The sequence below is a fragment of the Notamacropus eugenii genome, chromosome 7 (genome assembly GCF_028372415.1).
Source record: "Notamacropus eugenii isolate mMacEug1 chromosome 7, mMacEug1.pri_v2, whole genome shotgun sequence".
NCBI lineage: Eukaryota > Metazoa > Chordata > Mammalia > Diprotodontia > Macropodidae > Notamacropus > Notamacropus eugenii.
Genome location: NC_092878.1, coordinates 27,870,410 through 27,888,889, shown reverse-complemented (window position 1 = coordinate 27,888,889; position 18,480 = coordinate 27,870,410). Strand labels below are relative to the sequence as shown.

The 18,480-nt window shown below is 35.2% G+C and overlaps 1 protein-coding gene across 20 annotated transcripts in view; it reads right to left on the bottom strand.

Annotated features, from left to right (window-relative positions):
* The window catches only part of MGA (MAX dimerization protein MGA), a 236,355-nt gene that overhangs the window by 87,304 nt on the left and 130,571 nt on the right, over positions 1-18,480 (bottom strand). For all 20 annotated transcript variants that reach the window (XR_011970197.1, XR_011970201.1, XR_011970200.1 and 17 more), the window contains 3 exons: positions 6,038-6,986; positions 5,204-5,282; positions 4,319-4,414 (listed from right to left, as the gene is read on the bottom strand). Coding sequence is in view for 15 of the 20 variants with exons in the window: in XM_072623199.1 (XP_072479300.1) it covers positions 4,319-4,414; positions 5,204-5,282; positions 6,038-6,986 (1,124 nt within the window). In the remaining 5 variants the exon portion in view is untranslated. The remainder of the gene's footprint in view (positions 1-4,318; positions 4,415-5,203; positions 5,283-6,037; positions 6,987-18,480) is intronic.

Here is an 18,480-nt window from a genome sequence, read left to right as displayed (position 1 = left end):
TCATTAATTTTCCAATTGCTTCTTCTACCATTCTCTCTTCACTGGTAAAAACATTTTAAAACCTTTTTTTTTTTTTTTTTTTTAAAACACAGCTTATGGGAAGAGATGGGGAGAAAATTTGGAACTCAAAACTTTGTGGAAGCGAATGTTGAAAACTTAAATAAAAAGAAAAATAATAAAAAATTTTGTTTTTATTTTTCTTTTAAATTGTATTTGCTTTTAGTTTTAAACATTCACTTCTATAAGATTATGAGCTCTAAGTTTCCCCCACTTCCACTCATACAACCTGATATAAGTTATACTTGCACAATCACATTAAACATATTTCCATATTAGTCATGGAACTCAAAATTTTTAATAATGAATGTTAAAATTTTTTACCTGTAATTTGAAAGACAAAATAAAAAATTCCCCCCCCCAAAAAAACACAATTTATGCATTTCTTTCAGAAATTCTAATTAAATATATGCCCAAGTTGTGTTATCTTTTGAGGCTCTGCAATACAATCATTCTCTTCTCCTGGGTTGGTGACTTAACTGTGCTTGTCACCATAATAGTTATTTATGGTGGAATTTTTTGGTAATTTGTTCATCTTTCCAGTCTAGGTCCTGACTTTGAACCTGACATTAGGGCCAGGTTCTGAGTATTTGTGGAGGAAAGGTCTAGGGGATATTTCAGTTACTGCTTTTGGGGGTATTGAGTGTTATGTTGTTCAAGAATCTTAGAAACCATTCAGAACCAAGACCTTATGAGCTTTCAGTGGTTTCAAAGCAGTCTGATCCAGAAAAAGATCTGATTGCTGCCTCCTTGGTCTGAGATGTCAAGTTCATGACCTAAGTTTGGGTCTGAACAAAGGTAGACTGCTGCTACATTAAGTCACTGTCAGTCAAATGGGAAGCTCCATTGGTTTAGAGTTACAGAACTGCAGGCTCCCCTTTGGTCTGGGAGTCCTGCCCTGGTTATTTCTCTAGAGGTTCACAGGATCCCTAGCATCCTTTAAAACAGGGTTCTCTGACTTTTTTGTGTCATGGACCCCTCTCATAATACTTTGGTGTTTATTTATTTAAATTCTGGGGGGAGTTAAAGTTAAGTGACCTCCCCAGGTTACATAGTGTCTCGAGGCTGGATCTGAACTCAGGTACTCCTGACTCCAGGGTTGGCACTCTACTCACTAAGCCAACTAGCTAGCCCTCACAATGCTTTTTAATGCACAAAATAAAATACATTGCATTTTATTTATACTGAAATATAACCTATAGACAAGAAGACTGGATTCACATGCAATCTAGCATTAGGTCTAATAGATACAGTAATTTTGAAATAGTAGCGATCACAAACAATATTTCTAGACACCGGCAACTATGACATGCAATGAAAATATTTCAGTAGGTAATAATGTAGTCACAAGTACCACTAATATGACCTTAACTTGTTGCCTACATTTTATAATTGAAGGAAATGGAAGGAACAAGCATTCATTAAGTACTTACTACCTATCAGGCACAGTGCTAAGCATTTTTATAATATCATCTCATTTGATGCTCACAATGATGCTAGAAAGTTAGGTGCTACTGTTATTATCCTTGTTTTACAAATGAGGAAACTGAGACAGAAGTGACTTACTCAGGGTCACACAGATAGTGTCTAAGGCCACATCTGAATTCTGGTGTTCCTAGCTCAAGGCTCAGCACTCTACCCATCATACCACCTAACTGCTAAATTTCAATTAGGTTAGTGAAAATAAAGATACAATCCCCTCCCTGAAATCTATCCTCCATGGACTGTAGGTTAAGACCATCCTACCAGCTGTTAGTGCCCTCCCACAGAAGACATTTTGCATATATTTTATATTTAATTTTCTATATCGATATTGTATCCCCAGTCCCTACAATGTAGAATGTACTTTTTGAACATTCTCTCCAAATGTTAACTGGTCCATTTTCATCAGATCCTCATTTGTCAGTTATTAGCATCAACAATATGCTCAGGGTTATGATCTAAAATAAGAATTCTTAAGCTTTACATTTTCATCTTTTTTTGGCAGAAAGAAAAAACGAACACCTTATTAAACCAGTCTAAGCTCATAAATATCTCCTCCCTATCCCTTCCCTTTTCTTTTCTCTCTCCTTCCCCCCTCCCAATTTTTCCCTATGCTAGAACTGCAACACGGCACTCATGGACTGGACGCCATCGTTTATCAGCAGGAAAACTTTGAGCTGCACCCTTTCTACCCTAGGTAAGTTTGTCTTTCTTTTGGCTTTAGCTTTAGGCAGCTCAGAATTCTTCAGGTCAAATATCTACCATGTTCAGCCTCCTCCAGAAGCAGATACTGCAGGGATTACAGGCTTATGCCACCAAAACTGGCTAGATTTTTACTCCTACAACCAAGCTAAGACTTTCTTTTTTTCAAATCAGTTTGCATTCCTACTAATAAGCAGGATTATCAGATCTATCAACGATTTAAAACATGCCTTTACATAAAATGCAAAACATTCCTGGAGAAGGTCCAAGTGTTCTGTGTTGTTAACTGTATTTCCATCTATGACATCACTTCTCCTTTCACCTCAGAATGCTTTGCTGTTTTCACAATCTCTATCAACAGTCAGGATGCTATGAACAGTTTTTTCTCGCATGTGAAAATAACATGTGATTTATCAATTACTCATTTGTTATTTTTCTAAGGAACTTCTAACCTCACATTATTATTTTACTTTTTATGTTTTCATGATTCCAGGAGGTGTTTGGTCAGAAGTGTTTCATTTGTACTACAGTTAACTAAAAAATATATTCTTATTGCAGAAGAAAATGTCCAAAAACAAGAGCAACAGTTGGAGATAAAACACTAACATTAATAAGGAAGGGAGTGATGTTTTAAGTGTTCTGTCAGTTGAGAGAATTTCTTAGTCTTAATGTTTTCTTTCCCTACACTAACGTGTGGCCTCAACTCAGGAAGGCCTAGGTTTAAATCCCACCACCACATATTTACTGTTTAACCCTGGGCAAATCCACTGTAGAACATTTGCTGATATGCACTGGTAAAGTAAATTTCCTCAACAGGAAATCTCTACACATATGCAACCATAGATCTGGATGGGAAAAAAAATGCAATTATCACAAATACAGGCACACATATGATGAACACTGATAATAAGAACTCTCCATACATACTAAATATACTTTTACTTTCTAATCTGATGGAAAAGGAAATACAAGTTAAAGTTCCTATAGAAAGATATAAGCAAAAAGAAAGTAAACAATATTACTAAAAAATAAAAGTTTAACATTGTGTTGATTAGTACACATTAAAACAGTACACATAAATGAGCTATATTAGCCTAAAAAAAGAATATGTACCAACTGGATTAAATAACAATTTCCATTTATGTAGTATTCATTTTACAAAGAGTTTTACAGAGAACATCCCTAATGAGGTAACTGATGATGCTGATGCTGGCTAACATGTTCCAGGCATTGTGCTAAGCACTTTACAATTAATTATTATTTCATCTGATCTTCACAACTACCCTGAGAAGATATGCTATTATTATCCCCATTTTACAGATGAGGAAACAAGGGCAAACAGAGATTAAATAACTTGCCCAGGGTGATACAGCTAGTTAAGTGTCTGTAGCCACATATGAATTCAGGTCTGCCTGACTCCAGGCTTAGCCCTCTATCCACCATGCACCTAAGCTGTCAGAAAAAATATCATTCTCAGAACAGAGATAAGGAAACAGAGGCTGAAAAAAGACAAGTGATCTGCCCAAGGTCACAAAGAGTTAAATGGCAATGCTAGTATTCAAATACATTGGTCCACAAAGATACACTTACGTTTTTTAAAAGACAGTAATTCTGAACATCAGTCACAGATCATAACACACAAAAAATTAGGGGGGAAAAGTTCCCAAAGAAAAAGAAAATTTTTAAAAAACTTTTAGTGAAAGGTTAGAGACAAAAATATAGTTCACAATATAATTTCTAATAATAAAAATGTAAATATAATATCTGAAAAATTTTTAGGTTGGTACAGAACTTGTAGTCAGAGGAAAATGTATAGCTCTAAATGCTTGCATTAGTGGAAAAGAACATAATAATAAATTGAACCTAGAAAGGAAACAAAAACATAGGACACAAGAAAAAGGACAAATAAAACCAAAGGCTGTTTCTGTGAGAAGTTAATAAATTCTATTAATTACTTAACAAAATTAAAAAGGCAGAATTTTATGCAAGAGAATATTATTATTTTATCTACTTTACTTAAGAGTTCTTGTTTACAACTATAATAAAAAACCATTCCCCTCTCCCATTCCTTACTGACCTTCTTGAAGACCAGGATGGATCACTTGTTTATGCCTCAAGGACTTCAAATCTTCTAACAACTCCTGTTCCAGTTGGCAAATCCTTGTTCTGTGACCTACTCATAAAGTAAAGAATAGAGTAAAATCTATGTCATATACTTCAACATTTTAAATATTATGATACCATCAGTCTGAGTACTCCCTCAACTGATAGATTACAATCTCATTACAACTCAGCAAGTAAACTTTTGAAATCACAGTAGACAAATAATTTATCACACCGAAGCCAAACTAGTTCTAGAACCTCTTCAAAACTTAGCTAAACTAATCCTCTAAAAACAGTCCATCTTCAGGCCTATGCTTGGCTCAACAGGCAAGAATCAAACCTCAGATATAAATCAATAAATATGCTGAGTGAACAGGGCAGATTCTTGGATAATTTTCATTTTTGTGGTTATCATGGGTTCTGGTAGGTCCTTAGAGCTGGGAAGATGTTGCATAAATGTATACTACGCAATGAAGAAAATCCTGCATTGTTAGTCCTTAAGAGACCTAGACCTGGAGTCTGGAGTCCCTTAACCTCTGCCTCAATTTCCTTATCAGTAAAATGGGAATAATAATAGCATCTGCCTCCCTGAATTTTTGTAAAAATAAAATATGATAGTTTTAAAGTGCTTAGTACAGTACCTGAATCTAGAAAGGAAACAAAAATGTAGGAGACACAAGAAAAAGGATAAATAAAACCAAAGGTTGCTTCTATGAGAAGTTAATAAAGTCTATTAATAACTTAAAATTAAAAAGGAAGAATTTTGTGCAAGAGCCATTTAATAAATGTTATCTACAATCTATCTACTTCTAGCGCCAAATCATACCAGTATTTCTGGCTTTTATACTACTTAGAATACCTGGATCACTTGTGGCAGAATCCTGAAGACCAGTGGGTTCTTCAACTGCTCTATCAACTGTGTGAATGTCCAGAGCTTCCTAAATACAAGATTACAAATCAACATTAAGAGCTTAAAACGGAAGTACATGGGTTACATGTAATATCAAATTCACAGTTAACTGACCAACTATTATGCCATAACACTACTGTAAATAAGTATTTTTAAATATGCTTCAATTTATTGGGGGCAGTAAAGTTGGGATCCATTCTATAGTAACCACTTCAAACTATGATGGAGTAGGAACAAGAAGAAAACAGTGACTGAATTCAGTATTATGGTAATCAGCAAGAGAAGAGGGCTGATGATCAGATAGGATTATGAAGAGAGCCAAAGGGAAGAGGCAGAGAAAAAAATCACTTTGGTTACACTACTGTACAAAATCAACATTATATAAATCAGTTAGAGAGAATAACTGATCACAGAGAAAATCTTTGGTTCTCGAAAGGTGCATGGGCCTTATTATTTCTGAAAACACTGAATTATAATATAGTTTATGCAAAGTTCTACAGATTTAATGCCAATAAATGAAATAGTATGAATTCAACTTCCAATTACAGTAAAAATCACACACACTGATTTAAATAGGATTTATCTTTGAAGTTCTTCAGATGAAATTTCCAAGCAGGATAATAATAGGTGCTAACATTTTAAAAAGGTATACCTCAGAAAGACTCCAATGGTTTCAGTGATAAAAACTATGATTTCTAGGTACCTTGCCAATATAGAGTTAAAGCAAATTATTGTAATTCTTCTCATATGATCTTATAAAAATACTAAAAGTAATAAACTTACCTTTGATGCAAAGGAAACAAAAAGGACACCATCTACATCTTCAAGATCCGGCTTCACATCTGGAAAGGCATTCCCAGGTCCCACAGGGGTAGTTTTGTTGGCTGTTACAGATTTTCCTGTACTTTTAGGTGGTCTCCCTGCCTTGGAGAGTTTAAATTTTCTAGGCCTTCCTCTCTTTCCTGGAACACTTGGAGTGACATTCTGAGTAGAACTGGACACTTTTGGAGCCCCTGCAATTTTTAACACAGTTGTTCTCTTTCTGCCCAAGTCATCTTTTTCTGAAAAAAAATCTCCATCTAAGCTTTTAGGATTAGCGCTAAGTGTTTTTGATGCGCTAATGTTTTCACCCAAATCAGGATATTTCCAATCAGGATCTTTAAGACAGGAGTATTTCTGTGCTGCTTTGAGCTCTGGTGGCTGTTTCCTAAGTTCTTTCTCTATTTCCCTGGGTAAGCAGAAGCTAGATTTCCTGGAATTCTCCACATATGCAGGCATATAGTCTAATTCAGTCAACACAGGAGATTTTTCTTTCCGACTCTGAGAAAACATATTTTCAGGTAGCTCAGAGATCTTTACTGTGCTTTTAGTTACAGCACAAGGTTCCAGATAGACCACTGGCATCTTGCCACTATCCAGTTTTAACATTTTGGCTTTAGCAACACCCGATGGGCTACTGAGTGGCCGTTTGGCAGAATGGTCAACATCTGAGTCATCTACTTCTCCATGACGCCTTAGCTGTTTCTCCAGTATGGGCTCATCATCGCTGTTTGAATACACATCAGTTTCTTCATCAGTGTCTTCTTGCTTTACTGTAACTCCCTCAGGGCACATACCAAGTTCATAGTCATATTCATCTATGGGTTCTTCTTTAATAACCACATTAAAATTTTCATTTGGGTCTAATGGTGATGCTACATGAGAGTTATCTTCAAAGCTACTGGCAATAGGACTAGAAGGGAAAGGAAAAAAAGTTGTAATTATACAAAAGCAATATAAAAAGTAAAAAATCTCAAGATAATTCTGGGGACAAAGAACTTTTTCACATCCATTCTTAGCCATTAAAGAACAAACTTTTAAAATAAATCAATTTTTTTGTTCTCCCCAAGGTGGAAAAATAAATGACTGACAACTCATCTATTGTCCTAATGATGCTGTAACTGGTCTTGAGACTGGAAGAAAGACAACTCTCACCCAATTTAAAACCTAAAAAGCAATTATCTGTTTATCAGCAGGTAAAAGCAAACTGACTTTCAACACATCTAAGAATAATGGCTACCATCAGGAAGGGTTTTTAAATATGCCAGCTAATTTTATACATTTAAAATAAATGCATAATGCTGCATAAATATTGTCACTAGATGGCCTTGGTTTAAGTTTCCTCAGCTACAAAATACGGGTAATAGCACTGACCTCAGAGTGTTGTTGAGAGGATCAAATGAGATAATGTATAAAGTGCTTTGCAAACTTTAAAGCACCATATAAACGCTAGCTATTATCATTTCATGGCATAATAGCCTGTTCACATTGACATAATTTACAAAGAATTTTCTTACTAGATGGGTAGTAGTAGAAGTATCATCCCCACTGTACAGATGGAAATTAAGGCTTAAAAAGGCTGAAGGAACACTTGCCCACAGTCAAAAGCTACAAGTGCAGCATCAAGCCCAGGGATTCTGACTTTTCTTAGACGTGTGGATCATTCTAGTTATCGAGTGTACTGTTGTTGTTTATTCCTTCACTTGCATCCTACTCTTCCTGACTCCAAGGATCACAGCATGCCAGATGTCGTTCTACCTCCTCTTAAAGTTTATATAAAATATCTGAGGCTTCACACTAAAATAGCACAGCTGAAATTAGATTTTTCTAATCAGGAACAACCAAGCAACTGCCTAACTCACCAAGCTGGTCTTAGAATAACACATTTCAAAACCAGAACCTAGCACTGAGTTGTTTCTTAGCTGCACCTTTCTCAAAAATTCATTTCAGTGACAGAAAGCCAACAAAGGCCAGTTAAAAGTGGGCTTCTGTTAAAGCTGGGAGAAGGGAAAAAAGAACTTTAAGAGTAGCTTTATTAACAGTTTCCATTATATGCTCCTGACCCAAACAAGGAATTTATTTTGTAATTTCCTAAAAATCTGTTAAAATGTACTTATATGAAAGAAGAATTCTTTGTAATGTCTCTCTCTGGGGAATAGACTCTCACTTTCTTTCCAACTTAGCACTGCCCCCTTTCATTAAAAATATTTTTCAAATACAGAATACAAAAACAAACTATGAATCTAAGTATGAACCTAAAAACCCTGTTTTACAGACACATGGATTATACCAAGTTTAAACAAAACTATACTTAACAATTCTAATAACCGGAAAGATCAAGAATTAAGAAAATGGATGGCAAAACCTGCCCTGGGTCAGGTGTTGGGTTTTATTTCAGAGATTCACAGAATGCCACAGTAGGAAAGGACCTTCTAAAGATCACCTAGTACAACACATGAATGATTTAAAATTTCCTTCTACAATATATCTGACATTTGGGCATCCAGTACTTGCTTGAAGATCTCAAACAAGCCAGAACTTGCTTTCTCCTAAAGCACTGTTTTCCCTATATCAAATCTAAATGTATTTCTTCACCAATTCTGCCTGTTCTTAGTTTTTCCCTCTGAGACAAAGCTGAACAAGTCAAGATTTGGCTCAATATTCTAGACCATATATTGCATCATGGACTCCTTTGGCAATCTGATGAGAAGCCTATGGCTCCCTTCTAAGAATTAATGTTTTTAAAATATGTAAGATAAAATACAGAGAATTACAAAAAAATCAACTGTAACTAACTACAGTTATTAAAAAATAAATTTAAGTTCATGGACCATTGGTTAAGACTCCCTTGTTTTAGGCAATCAAGGTATTTTTATATCTTCACGATATCTGTCACCATGTTAGTCATTTATACTTTTGATACTTGCAAACTTGATAAGCATAGTACAAAATCACAGATTTAGAGGTGAAAAACCCTATAGTGGTCACATAGTCCAATCCTACATTTTATGAAGTGTAGAAACTAAAGCACAGAGTAGTTAAGTGATCTGCTCAAAGTCACAAAGATAATAAATAAGGGACAAAACTGAGATGTGAACCCACGTTAACACCAAATCCAGAGTCTATTGCACCATATACCTTTATCATTCTAGTATTGATTTTTAAAAAATGAAATGGATATAGTCAAGACAATATCCCTAAGGTATTCCACTTCTGTCCCTTGATGACATTAAACCATTAATGACTATTGGGAAAAAGAAGCATCTGTATTTGCTCAAGAAGGAAGACCAAGGACACAAACTGTTCGTTGAGGAAAGAGATGAAGTGAGATAAGCTGATTTTTTTCACTGTATTTCTTTATTGTTCCTTGCCAAAGATCTTACTTTGGGGATATGGGCTATATTCAGATCAACAAAATATATATATAAATATATATTTATATTATATATATAGTATTTAAATTAACTATACTGAAGGGTTATCAAATGCTACAATCTTTTAAAAGCAAGTACCATCCTACATTTCCAAATGAAAAGGAAAGGGAAAAAGGGAAAAGAAAAAGAAAAAAAGGCCTAAAACTTAGTATGTTTTTCCTATCTCTGGGAAACAGACCTGTAATAGAACCAATGGGGAAGCATATGAAAGGGGAATTTTGAGTCAGAATTTGGAGAGAAAAGTCTAGGTAAAAGTCAATGGAGGCAGAATCAGAGCATAGTGATAGCCACAAGTGTTTCCCACTTGAGATTAGTTTCTTAAATTTTCTGTAAGAGAAGAGCGTAGTGGAGGTAGAGAATGTCTTAAAATCTTCAACAGTTTATAGTTAGTGCCCCCAACTTAAAGGCAGTTAAGTTGGCATCAGTTCAGCAAATTTGAAGTGTAATTAAGTGTTTTTCCCCCATTAAATTTACTCCTATTACTAATATAATGAAGTTCTAGCATTCAAAATTTCTCTGATTACTCACATAAGAACAAGTAAATCTCAGAAAAACAAATGTAGCTCTGCTACACAGGTATAGTTTAGAGGGAGCTGAAAGAACTAGAACTGTGTACACAAAGACTACATGAACATAAATGAAAATAATGCTAAAAGGCAGCTTAATTTTAATTAATTGTAAAGACTAATTTGTAAAAAAGTATTTGATGAAACATTTCCCATCTCTCCATACAGAAGTATCAATGCAGAATGCTGCAGAAGGTGCCAGACTCACTAAGTTGGTTGGTTTTACTTATTGTGGAAATAGGCTGTAATGGCAAATCAAAGGGCAACAATAAAACTTCCCAACAACAAAAAAAAGTGCATTTTTGCTTAACTGACATAAATCCTCTTCAATTTACCGTCAAGGTGAAACTAACACATGTTGAAAAAAACAAACCTGAATTAAATCCTAAATCTACCCCCTACATAATGCATTTCTAGGGCTACAAGTTCACAAACCATGTCTGTCACAGAAGCAAAAAAGGTGGAAACCTGAATGACATTGATAGTGATGGTGGGTAGGATGAAAAGAAAAAAGAAAGAAGGGTAAGAGATAAATGGATTATAGAAAGTCACTAGCACAAAAGATAAAAGGGTGCAAAATGCAAAGCACAGTTCTTGCCTAACATTTTTCAAAGACAAATGTATCTTCACCACCCCCTCGGTTCCTGCTTCAAGGACATGGCAATTTGCTTATTTCTTGATGGAAAGAACACTGGATGTGGAGTCAGAGGATCTAAATTTGCTGCCTGTGTGACCCTGAGCAAGTCACTAAATGGAGCCAAAGGTCCCTTTCTGCTCTAAATCTATTATTCTAAGATTTTACCTCTCTGGACAGACCTCAGTTTGCTCATCCAGTTAATATTAGGTGACCCTTACTTATATAGACATCTATTCCAGCTCAAAATATATGATCTTTTCTACCTAATAATTTCCATTTTGTTAGGATGTTTTAGTGGTATCCTACTTCTTAAAATTCAGAATTCATATTCATGGTTTCATCTCCAAATGGCTTGATCTAACTTCTAATACGGTGGGGTGGGATTTCAATTCTGTTCAATTTTCACCAAGCCCTGAATTTTTACATTCTAGTTGGACATATAAAACATTATGTTTGCACAGAAAATACACTTTTAATGAAGGGACGGTGATGTTCCAAAATTCTGATCCTTTTCTTTTTTCAGAATTATTACAAAGAAAATATTATCCTGATTTGACCATGAAAGCTAATTTTGTTTATAACAGGTGATCGATAGCAATATAAACCAAACACATAGAGTCTTTTGGGATTATATAAACATAGTGATTTCTATATATTTGCTTGGTGTCATAAAAATCTGATCAAAAGGGCTGGGAAGGACAAAACTGTACATAGGCAGATATGGGGCGGGGGGAGTGATTTTATACACACACACGAGCAGGACAGAATAGAAAGAAATGCTATGTTTAGAGTCAAAGAACCTTGGTTTGTATCCCTTTGGACAAGTTATTCAACCTATCTGAATCTCAGTTTTCTCATCTATAAAATGAGGTGACTGGGTTAGATGGTCCTGTATCCTAAGATAGACAATAGAGAAAGTAATTTTAACAACTGAAGAGAAATCCACAGAAAATTAAATCCAGGAAGGAAGCTAGCCATAAAAACTATCAATCTCCTATAAACAAAATTAAAAGTACAGGTAAAAAAACATAAGTAAATTAGACATCCTGATTCAAAGAGATAAAATCAATCTTATATTTATCACTGACACTTGACAGGATGGAACTCATGATTAGAATATAGCTATTTGAAACATATAGCTTACTAAAAATTAACAGATTTTTAAAGGGTGAGTGGCATTGAGGATTAAAAAGATTGAACTCAGAAATCATTTACTGAGCACTCCGTACAAACCACTGTGGATATAAAGACAAAAAATAAAATAGTCCCAGTTCTGAAAAGGAAAAGTTACAGAACATATTATCCTGATATGCTCATGTGAAGAAATTCAAGAATAGGGTAAGTGACTGTTGTAGCCTTCACAACTGTGGGAAAGATATAAAATCTTAAAATGTAAATTAGAGGAAATTATAAAAGAAAAAAAGGTTAATTGATTCCATAAAAATATTTTCCACAAGATAAATCAATGTAAACAGATTAAGAAAGAAAAAAACTGGAAAAACTGGAAAAAGAATTGTAGCAAACACTTATAGATCATTCAAAATGTAGAAGAGACTGGTAAATTTGTGTCATCTTCTAATATATAAGTGGTAAATACATGAACAGGTAGTTATCAAAAAAGGAAACTGATTAGCAACCACATGAAAAAAATGTTCAAAATCTCCAATAATTAGACAAATAAAAAAACTCAAGAGTCCACCTAACACTCATTAAATTGGAAGAGATAATTTAAGATGACAAAAATCAACACTGGGTTTTTTAAACAGGAGGGCTCTTATGTTACTTACCAGTTGTAACAGTTGGACCAAGTGTAAAGCAATATGCAACAATACAATTAAGTTACAGAAACTGTACACATTTTTTGACATACTGGTCCAACTGCTGGGACTATGCATCAAAGACAACATGGAAAAGGAGAAAAAAAAATCTATTTTAAGAGTAAAAACCTGGAAACAAATGAGGCGGCTCATCATTAATTGGGAAAATTCTAAACAAATTATTATTTATGTATGGCATATGAATGCAAGACAATCAAACACTGAAGTACTTCAATAAACAATACACAAGAATTCAAAAAAAAATATGGGAAGTTATATGAAGTGACAGAGTAAAAAGAACATTACCAAAATAATAAATGTACATAATGATTACAATCACATAGTTAAAAACAACAAGTTCATGTTATACACATAGTTAAGGTGTTTCAAAAAAGATCAGGAAGAAAAGGACAACATGGGTAATGGTGCTATTTAGATCTAAATATCAGGAGGCTATAAATAGACACCTAACTATTAACAGGTTTTTTTTTTTTTGTTTCGCTTTCTATACTCCTTTCCAATATGCCTTCTTGCTTTTTATATTTAAGTCTAAATAAATTTTTAAAGGAACAAAAATCCTCTAGAGCATACCACACAACCAGTGAAGAACTAAACTTATCAAAGTGATTAAAAGTTAGGAAGGAGGCAGAGGATTAAAGCAGGCAGAGAATGGCCTCTTTTACCTAGTCAAAAAAAAAAAATCAATCAGGGAGGGGAAGACCCTCAAGGTTTCTGGCCCAAAGGGAAAGAATTGCTATTTACATTCAACTCTGAACCAGTCAGGGCCCAAATAATGACCAAGAAGGGCTTGGCCTGGGACCTACAGTAGAACAATCAAAGAGAGGCAAAGTGATGTATGTTTAAGGCACAGTTCTTAAGAAAAAAATCTTGCCCACAGATTCCAAGATATTTTGCAAGGTTTCAGCAATCAAAATTTATATTTCAAGGGAAAAGAAAAGAGAAGAGGTGTGTTGCCCAACTTGCCAGTTCTAACTGCATCCCCAGTAGGGTAGCTCCTACCTCTACCCCTGTCATCACTACCACTCCTCACAGAGGTTGTACTACTCACAGAGGTTGTCCTTTCTGGAAGAAAACCATGGCATCAGGGAGGTGATACATAACGTGCAAATAAACTGGATTTAAAAGAGGAAGGCTGTGCAAAGTCACAGCCTCACCTCCCCAAGAGCCATCTGGGTCCAGTGGCAAGATCAGGACAACTAGAGATGGCCTTGGATGCAGTGGGAGACCTTGATCTTGGCCTTTTTAAGCTAAGGCAGGCCTGCACAACACTTTGCGGTTTGGGCCACTTATAGCAGGCCAAAGGATTTCCAGCCCACAGAAAAACATAGAGGAAAACATCCTTTGTATGTAAAGGAAATTCTATGGTGCTGTGGACTGGTCTGAGCTAAGGTCTTTAACATATCTCAGTCAGACTGAGGCAACGCCCATTCAGTGATTAAAGGTAAGTAAGAAGGGAGAAAACAGATAATGGCATCTTTAACCAAAGTCAAAAAAAAAGCAATTTGGGAGGGGAACACCCTCAGGGTTTCTGGCCAGAAACAATAGCTATTTACATTTACTCAGAGACAATCAGGTAGACAACCCAAATCTTTCAAACTTCACATCTCAGAGGTTTCAATAATCAAAATTTACATTTCTTTGGGCAGAGCACAACCAGGTAAGGGTACTACACCCTATGTGGGCAGAGAGGGAAGTAGGAGGGAGGAAAAAAAGAGGAAGAAAGAGGGAGGAGTGAGGGAGGGAAGGGACACTTTATTATCTATATCCTGAGGATACTATAAAAAAAATAGTCCCTGCCCTCAAGAAGTTTTCATTCCACTAGGATACAACATGTACAAAGACATTTTAAAGAAGGGAAAACAGTAGCAACTGAAAGGAGATGAGGAAGAGAAGAAATAAGGAAACACTTCACTTAACAGATGAGACCTGAGCTGACTTTTGGGGGAAGCTAGAATTTCATAAACCCATCTAATTCTAATGATTTTCTCGGTCAGTATATAACTAGAATACTTTCCCTCCTCACCTCTGCCTCATAAACACTTAGCTTCCTTCAAAGCACAACTGAAGTGCCACCTCCTACAGGAAAAAAGAATACAAACGTAATAGTCTGTGTTCCAATAAATGTAAGGTCCTTGAGGTAAGGAGCTATCATTTTTTGTCTTTGGATCTCCAGCACCGAGTATAGTGCCCCACACATAATTAGTAAGCTCTTGCTGAATTGAATCTTATTGCAACGTGACAGTGGAAAGTGTGATGGTCTTTTCAGTCAAAAAAAAAAAATGGTTCAAATTTTACCTCTGACACCCATGATCACACAGTTACTAAAGTCCCCAGTTCTTACACAGTAGGCACTTAATAAATGGTTATTTCACTGACTAACTCTTAACCTCTATGTATATCTGTTTTGGCATCTGAAAAATGGTGATAGTCCTAGTAAGTACATACCTCACAGCACTGCATGAGGTCCAAGTGAGAGATCAGCTTTTGTGTTTAGAAGTGACCAATGAGAAAACTAAAGCCCAGAGAGATTGACTTGGCAAGGTTACACAGTTAATACATAAATCTAGGTCTCCGATTTTAAATCTAGTGCTCCTTCCACTAAATTACTACTGTATAGAATTTCCTAAAAATTTAATCTATTCAAGTAGAAAAGGTTACCACCTCCAAAGAGTTATCACTTATCAATGGAGGACTTAAAAAAATGGCTAAATGGTAAAGTATAAAGGAAGTTGTAACGAAGATTTACTTTTTAGGTATGGGTGGCTGAAATCTCTTCCAACTCGAGTCCATGATTAATGACCTTCAGAGTATGTATGTATGTATGTATGTACACAAAGTGTACTTCCTACCAGTAGAGTCAAAAGAGAAAAAAGGGGCAGTGACATTGCCGCTTACATGAAATCTGGGAGTTAATCAAAGTATGATACAGAAATGCCCTGTGAACATCAAAACATTTATAGAAACATTTCTGTGATAACAAAAACTAATTAACAAAAAAAATTAATTAGAAAACAGTTAAATTTTGGTATGTAAATATAATAGAATGTGATTATGTCGTAAAATTATGAATATAAGGAATTTTGAAAAATATGACTGAATACAGAGTGAAGTAAGCAGAATGAAGAAATCAATATATACTGTGATGAACAACACAAATAAAAAGAAAACACTAAGTGGAAGCAAAATTTAAAAATGCTATTTAATACACCATGACCAATCTTGGACCCAGGTGCCGAAAGAGGAATACAAGCGCAGAACTGCGAATATACTATTATCAGACAATAGCTGTGTCCCTTGGATTTCTTACAGTTTTATTCAGTGTAAGGAAAGGAGCAATAGAATGTTGGGATGAGGAGTTAGAAAACAGAAAAAGAAATAAATGGCTGATGTAGGAAATGATGAAGGGCAGTGGTATCAAACTCAAACAAATACAGATCCCTGAGGGCTTAGGTTGACTTAGAAAACCACAAATTAATATTATTTACATAGTACTGTACTTTTATTTATTTTGTTAAACACTTCCCAATTACATTCTAATCTGGTTCATGCAGCACTCAGGAGTTTTTTGGGCTGATTTCAGTCTGCAAGTCTAACACCTCTGATTAAAGGGCCAATTTTGGAGACTCATGAAATGAAAAATGAAGTCAGGAGAACAAGGAGGACTATACAATAACAACAATATTGTAAAAAGAAACTGGAAAACTATGATCAACTCAATAACCAAATATCATTTCAGATGACCCATAGTAAAGGGTACTACCTACCTCCTGACAGAAAGATTACGTACTCAAGAGTACAGACTGAGATATACTTACTAGACAAAGCCAAGGGCTTAATTACACATATTTGTTGCAAGGATTCTGTTTTTCTTTCTTTTAGAATGGGGGGAGGAAGATTTTGGTTAATGGAAGAAAAAAATTAATTTAAAAAATGGTTCATGTAAAACAAAAATTATAAATAAAACTCTGAAATAAGATTTTTTTTCAAGGAAGTAGAACCCTATGCAAATTTGAAGAAACCCATAAAAAATAAACTGAAGATGCTAAAAATCTATGAGTGATAAAGTGGAAGGTGCATTGGATTTGGAGTTAAGAGGTCACTGGTTCAAATTCTAGTTGTTTACTGCCTGGGAAAATTGCAGAGGTTTAGTTTTCCCATCTGCAAAGCAAGGAGTTGGATCCAATGATTCCCAAGATGCCTTTCACATCTAAATCCTAAAATCTCTTTAGAGTGAAATGGAAAGAAAACCCCAAACTACTAGAACACCCCCAGCTCCCTCCCACAGTCTGTACATAAGATCCTTCTTGTCTCTATGAAGGTGCTCAGATTCAATCCAGCTCAGATTCTCTCTGGTTGAGATTCAGTCGGCTGGCTTGTCAATAAAAACATCACAAATACTTAGGCTCCTTAAGAGTCAACCTAATATGGCAGATCTTTAATAAACCTTGTTTTTTGCTTTGGTTAAAAGAAGGATTGGGTTGAATTCATTCGGGCAGGACTCAGAGTGTTGGTATTTTGGGGTCTCAAGCACTCCAGGTCTCAACATATGACCCTGACCTCAACGTTTCCTAGCCACACTTGAGAAACAGATGTGGAAACATAAACACACACTATGGTAAAAGATACAAGCAAATGAAGGAGTTAATAATCTACTGTTATTTATTCTACCAAATGCTGATGAAGATGAGGAACTGGCTGAGTAAATATAAGATATCTGGATAATCCAAAAGTCTCATTTTCACTACCAGTTCCATGCTGCTCCTTAACAAATCATTTAACCACAATTAACAGGTCAAAAAAAGGTATAAAAAGAAAAGGGGAAAAAAACACCCATAATTTATTTCAGTGTTACCTATCCTCCTTTCTCTGAGTCTCTGGTGGAGGTACTAAAGATGAAAAGTTAAGAAGAGGGAGATTTAAGCATTTTAGGGTACAGATAATTCACAAATTATATAATCAGTAACTGGCTTCTGGTTTCATGTTCCATTCAATATGTTATCCATCCTTGGTTATGTGATCAAGGAAGTCTTGAATGATCTGTAAAACCTTCAAGATGGAAATAGGGTTCAGATATCTCTCAGTTCATTAAAAATCTGCGCTCTTACTAACTGTGTGACTTTTGGCAAGTCCCTTAATCTCAACTCTCTCCAAAAAAAAAAAAAATCTGGAAAACTAATGCAAGAACCCCAAAACAATCATATCATCCCCCCATTATATTGATTTAAAAACTTCTACAGAGTTTTAAGTATCTGAGCACACATTTCTCAATGTCATCTGAAGGTAAAGAAAACAAGCAACAAATTTCCATTTTTAAAACTGGAAAGTGGTCACCAAGAGCACACTGCCAAGCTCTGTCAGGCCTGACTGTACACTGGTTAGTTAACATTTTTAACACTGGTTCTTTAGTGATTAAACTCAGAACCTCCCTTCAGCCTCCACTGAAGCTATCTACCCAAAACATACTGAACACAAAGTATCAGTGACACTTTCAATAAGACATGTTTTAGTTACTAAGTCTTGAGAAAAATATTTATGCAATTTGCAAGATCTGGTTTTAAACCCGGTCTACCTCTAACACATTCAAGTAGCTCAGTGACCCTGGGCAAATCACTTAACTTCTCAGAGCAGTGTTGAAGACTCAAATAGAAAAAGAACTCTATGCTGACTCAGAAAACTTCATTATCAAAAAAAAAAGAAAAGGAAACTTCATTATCTTTTTTCATTTTTTTAATTTGTTGTTTTTTTTAATCTATGTTGCTGTATTTTTATTTATGTGGTTTAATGCATCATTTTAATCTGGTTGATCCGTTATGTCAAGACTTGCTGCCACCAGTTGGACATTTCTGTCATAAAAAAAGCCCAGACAACTACCCATCTTCATTGACAGGAATTCCTCATGGGGAGCTCCTTACACTGATGACACCCATCAGTT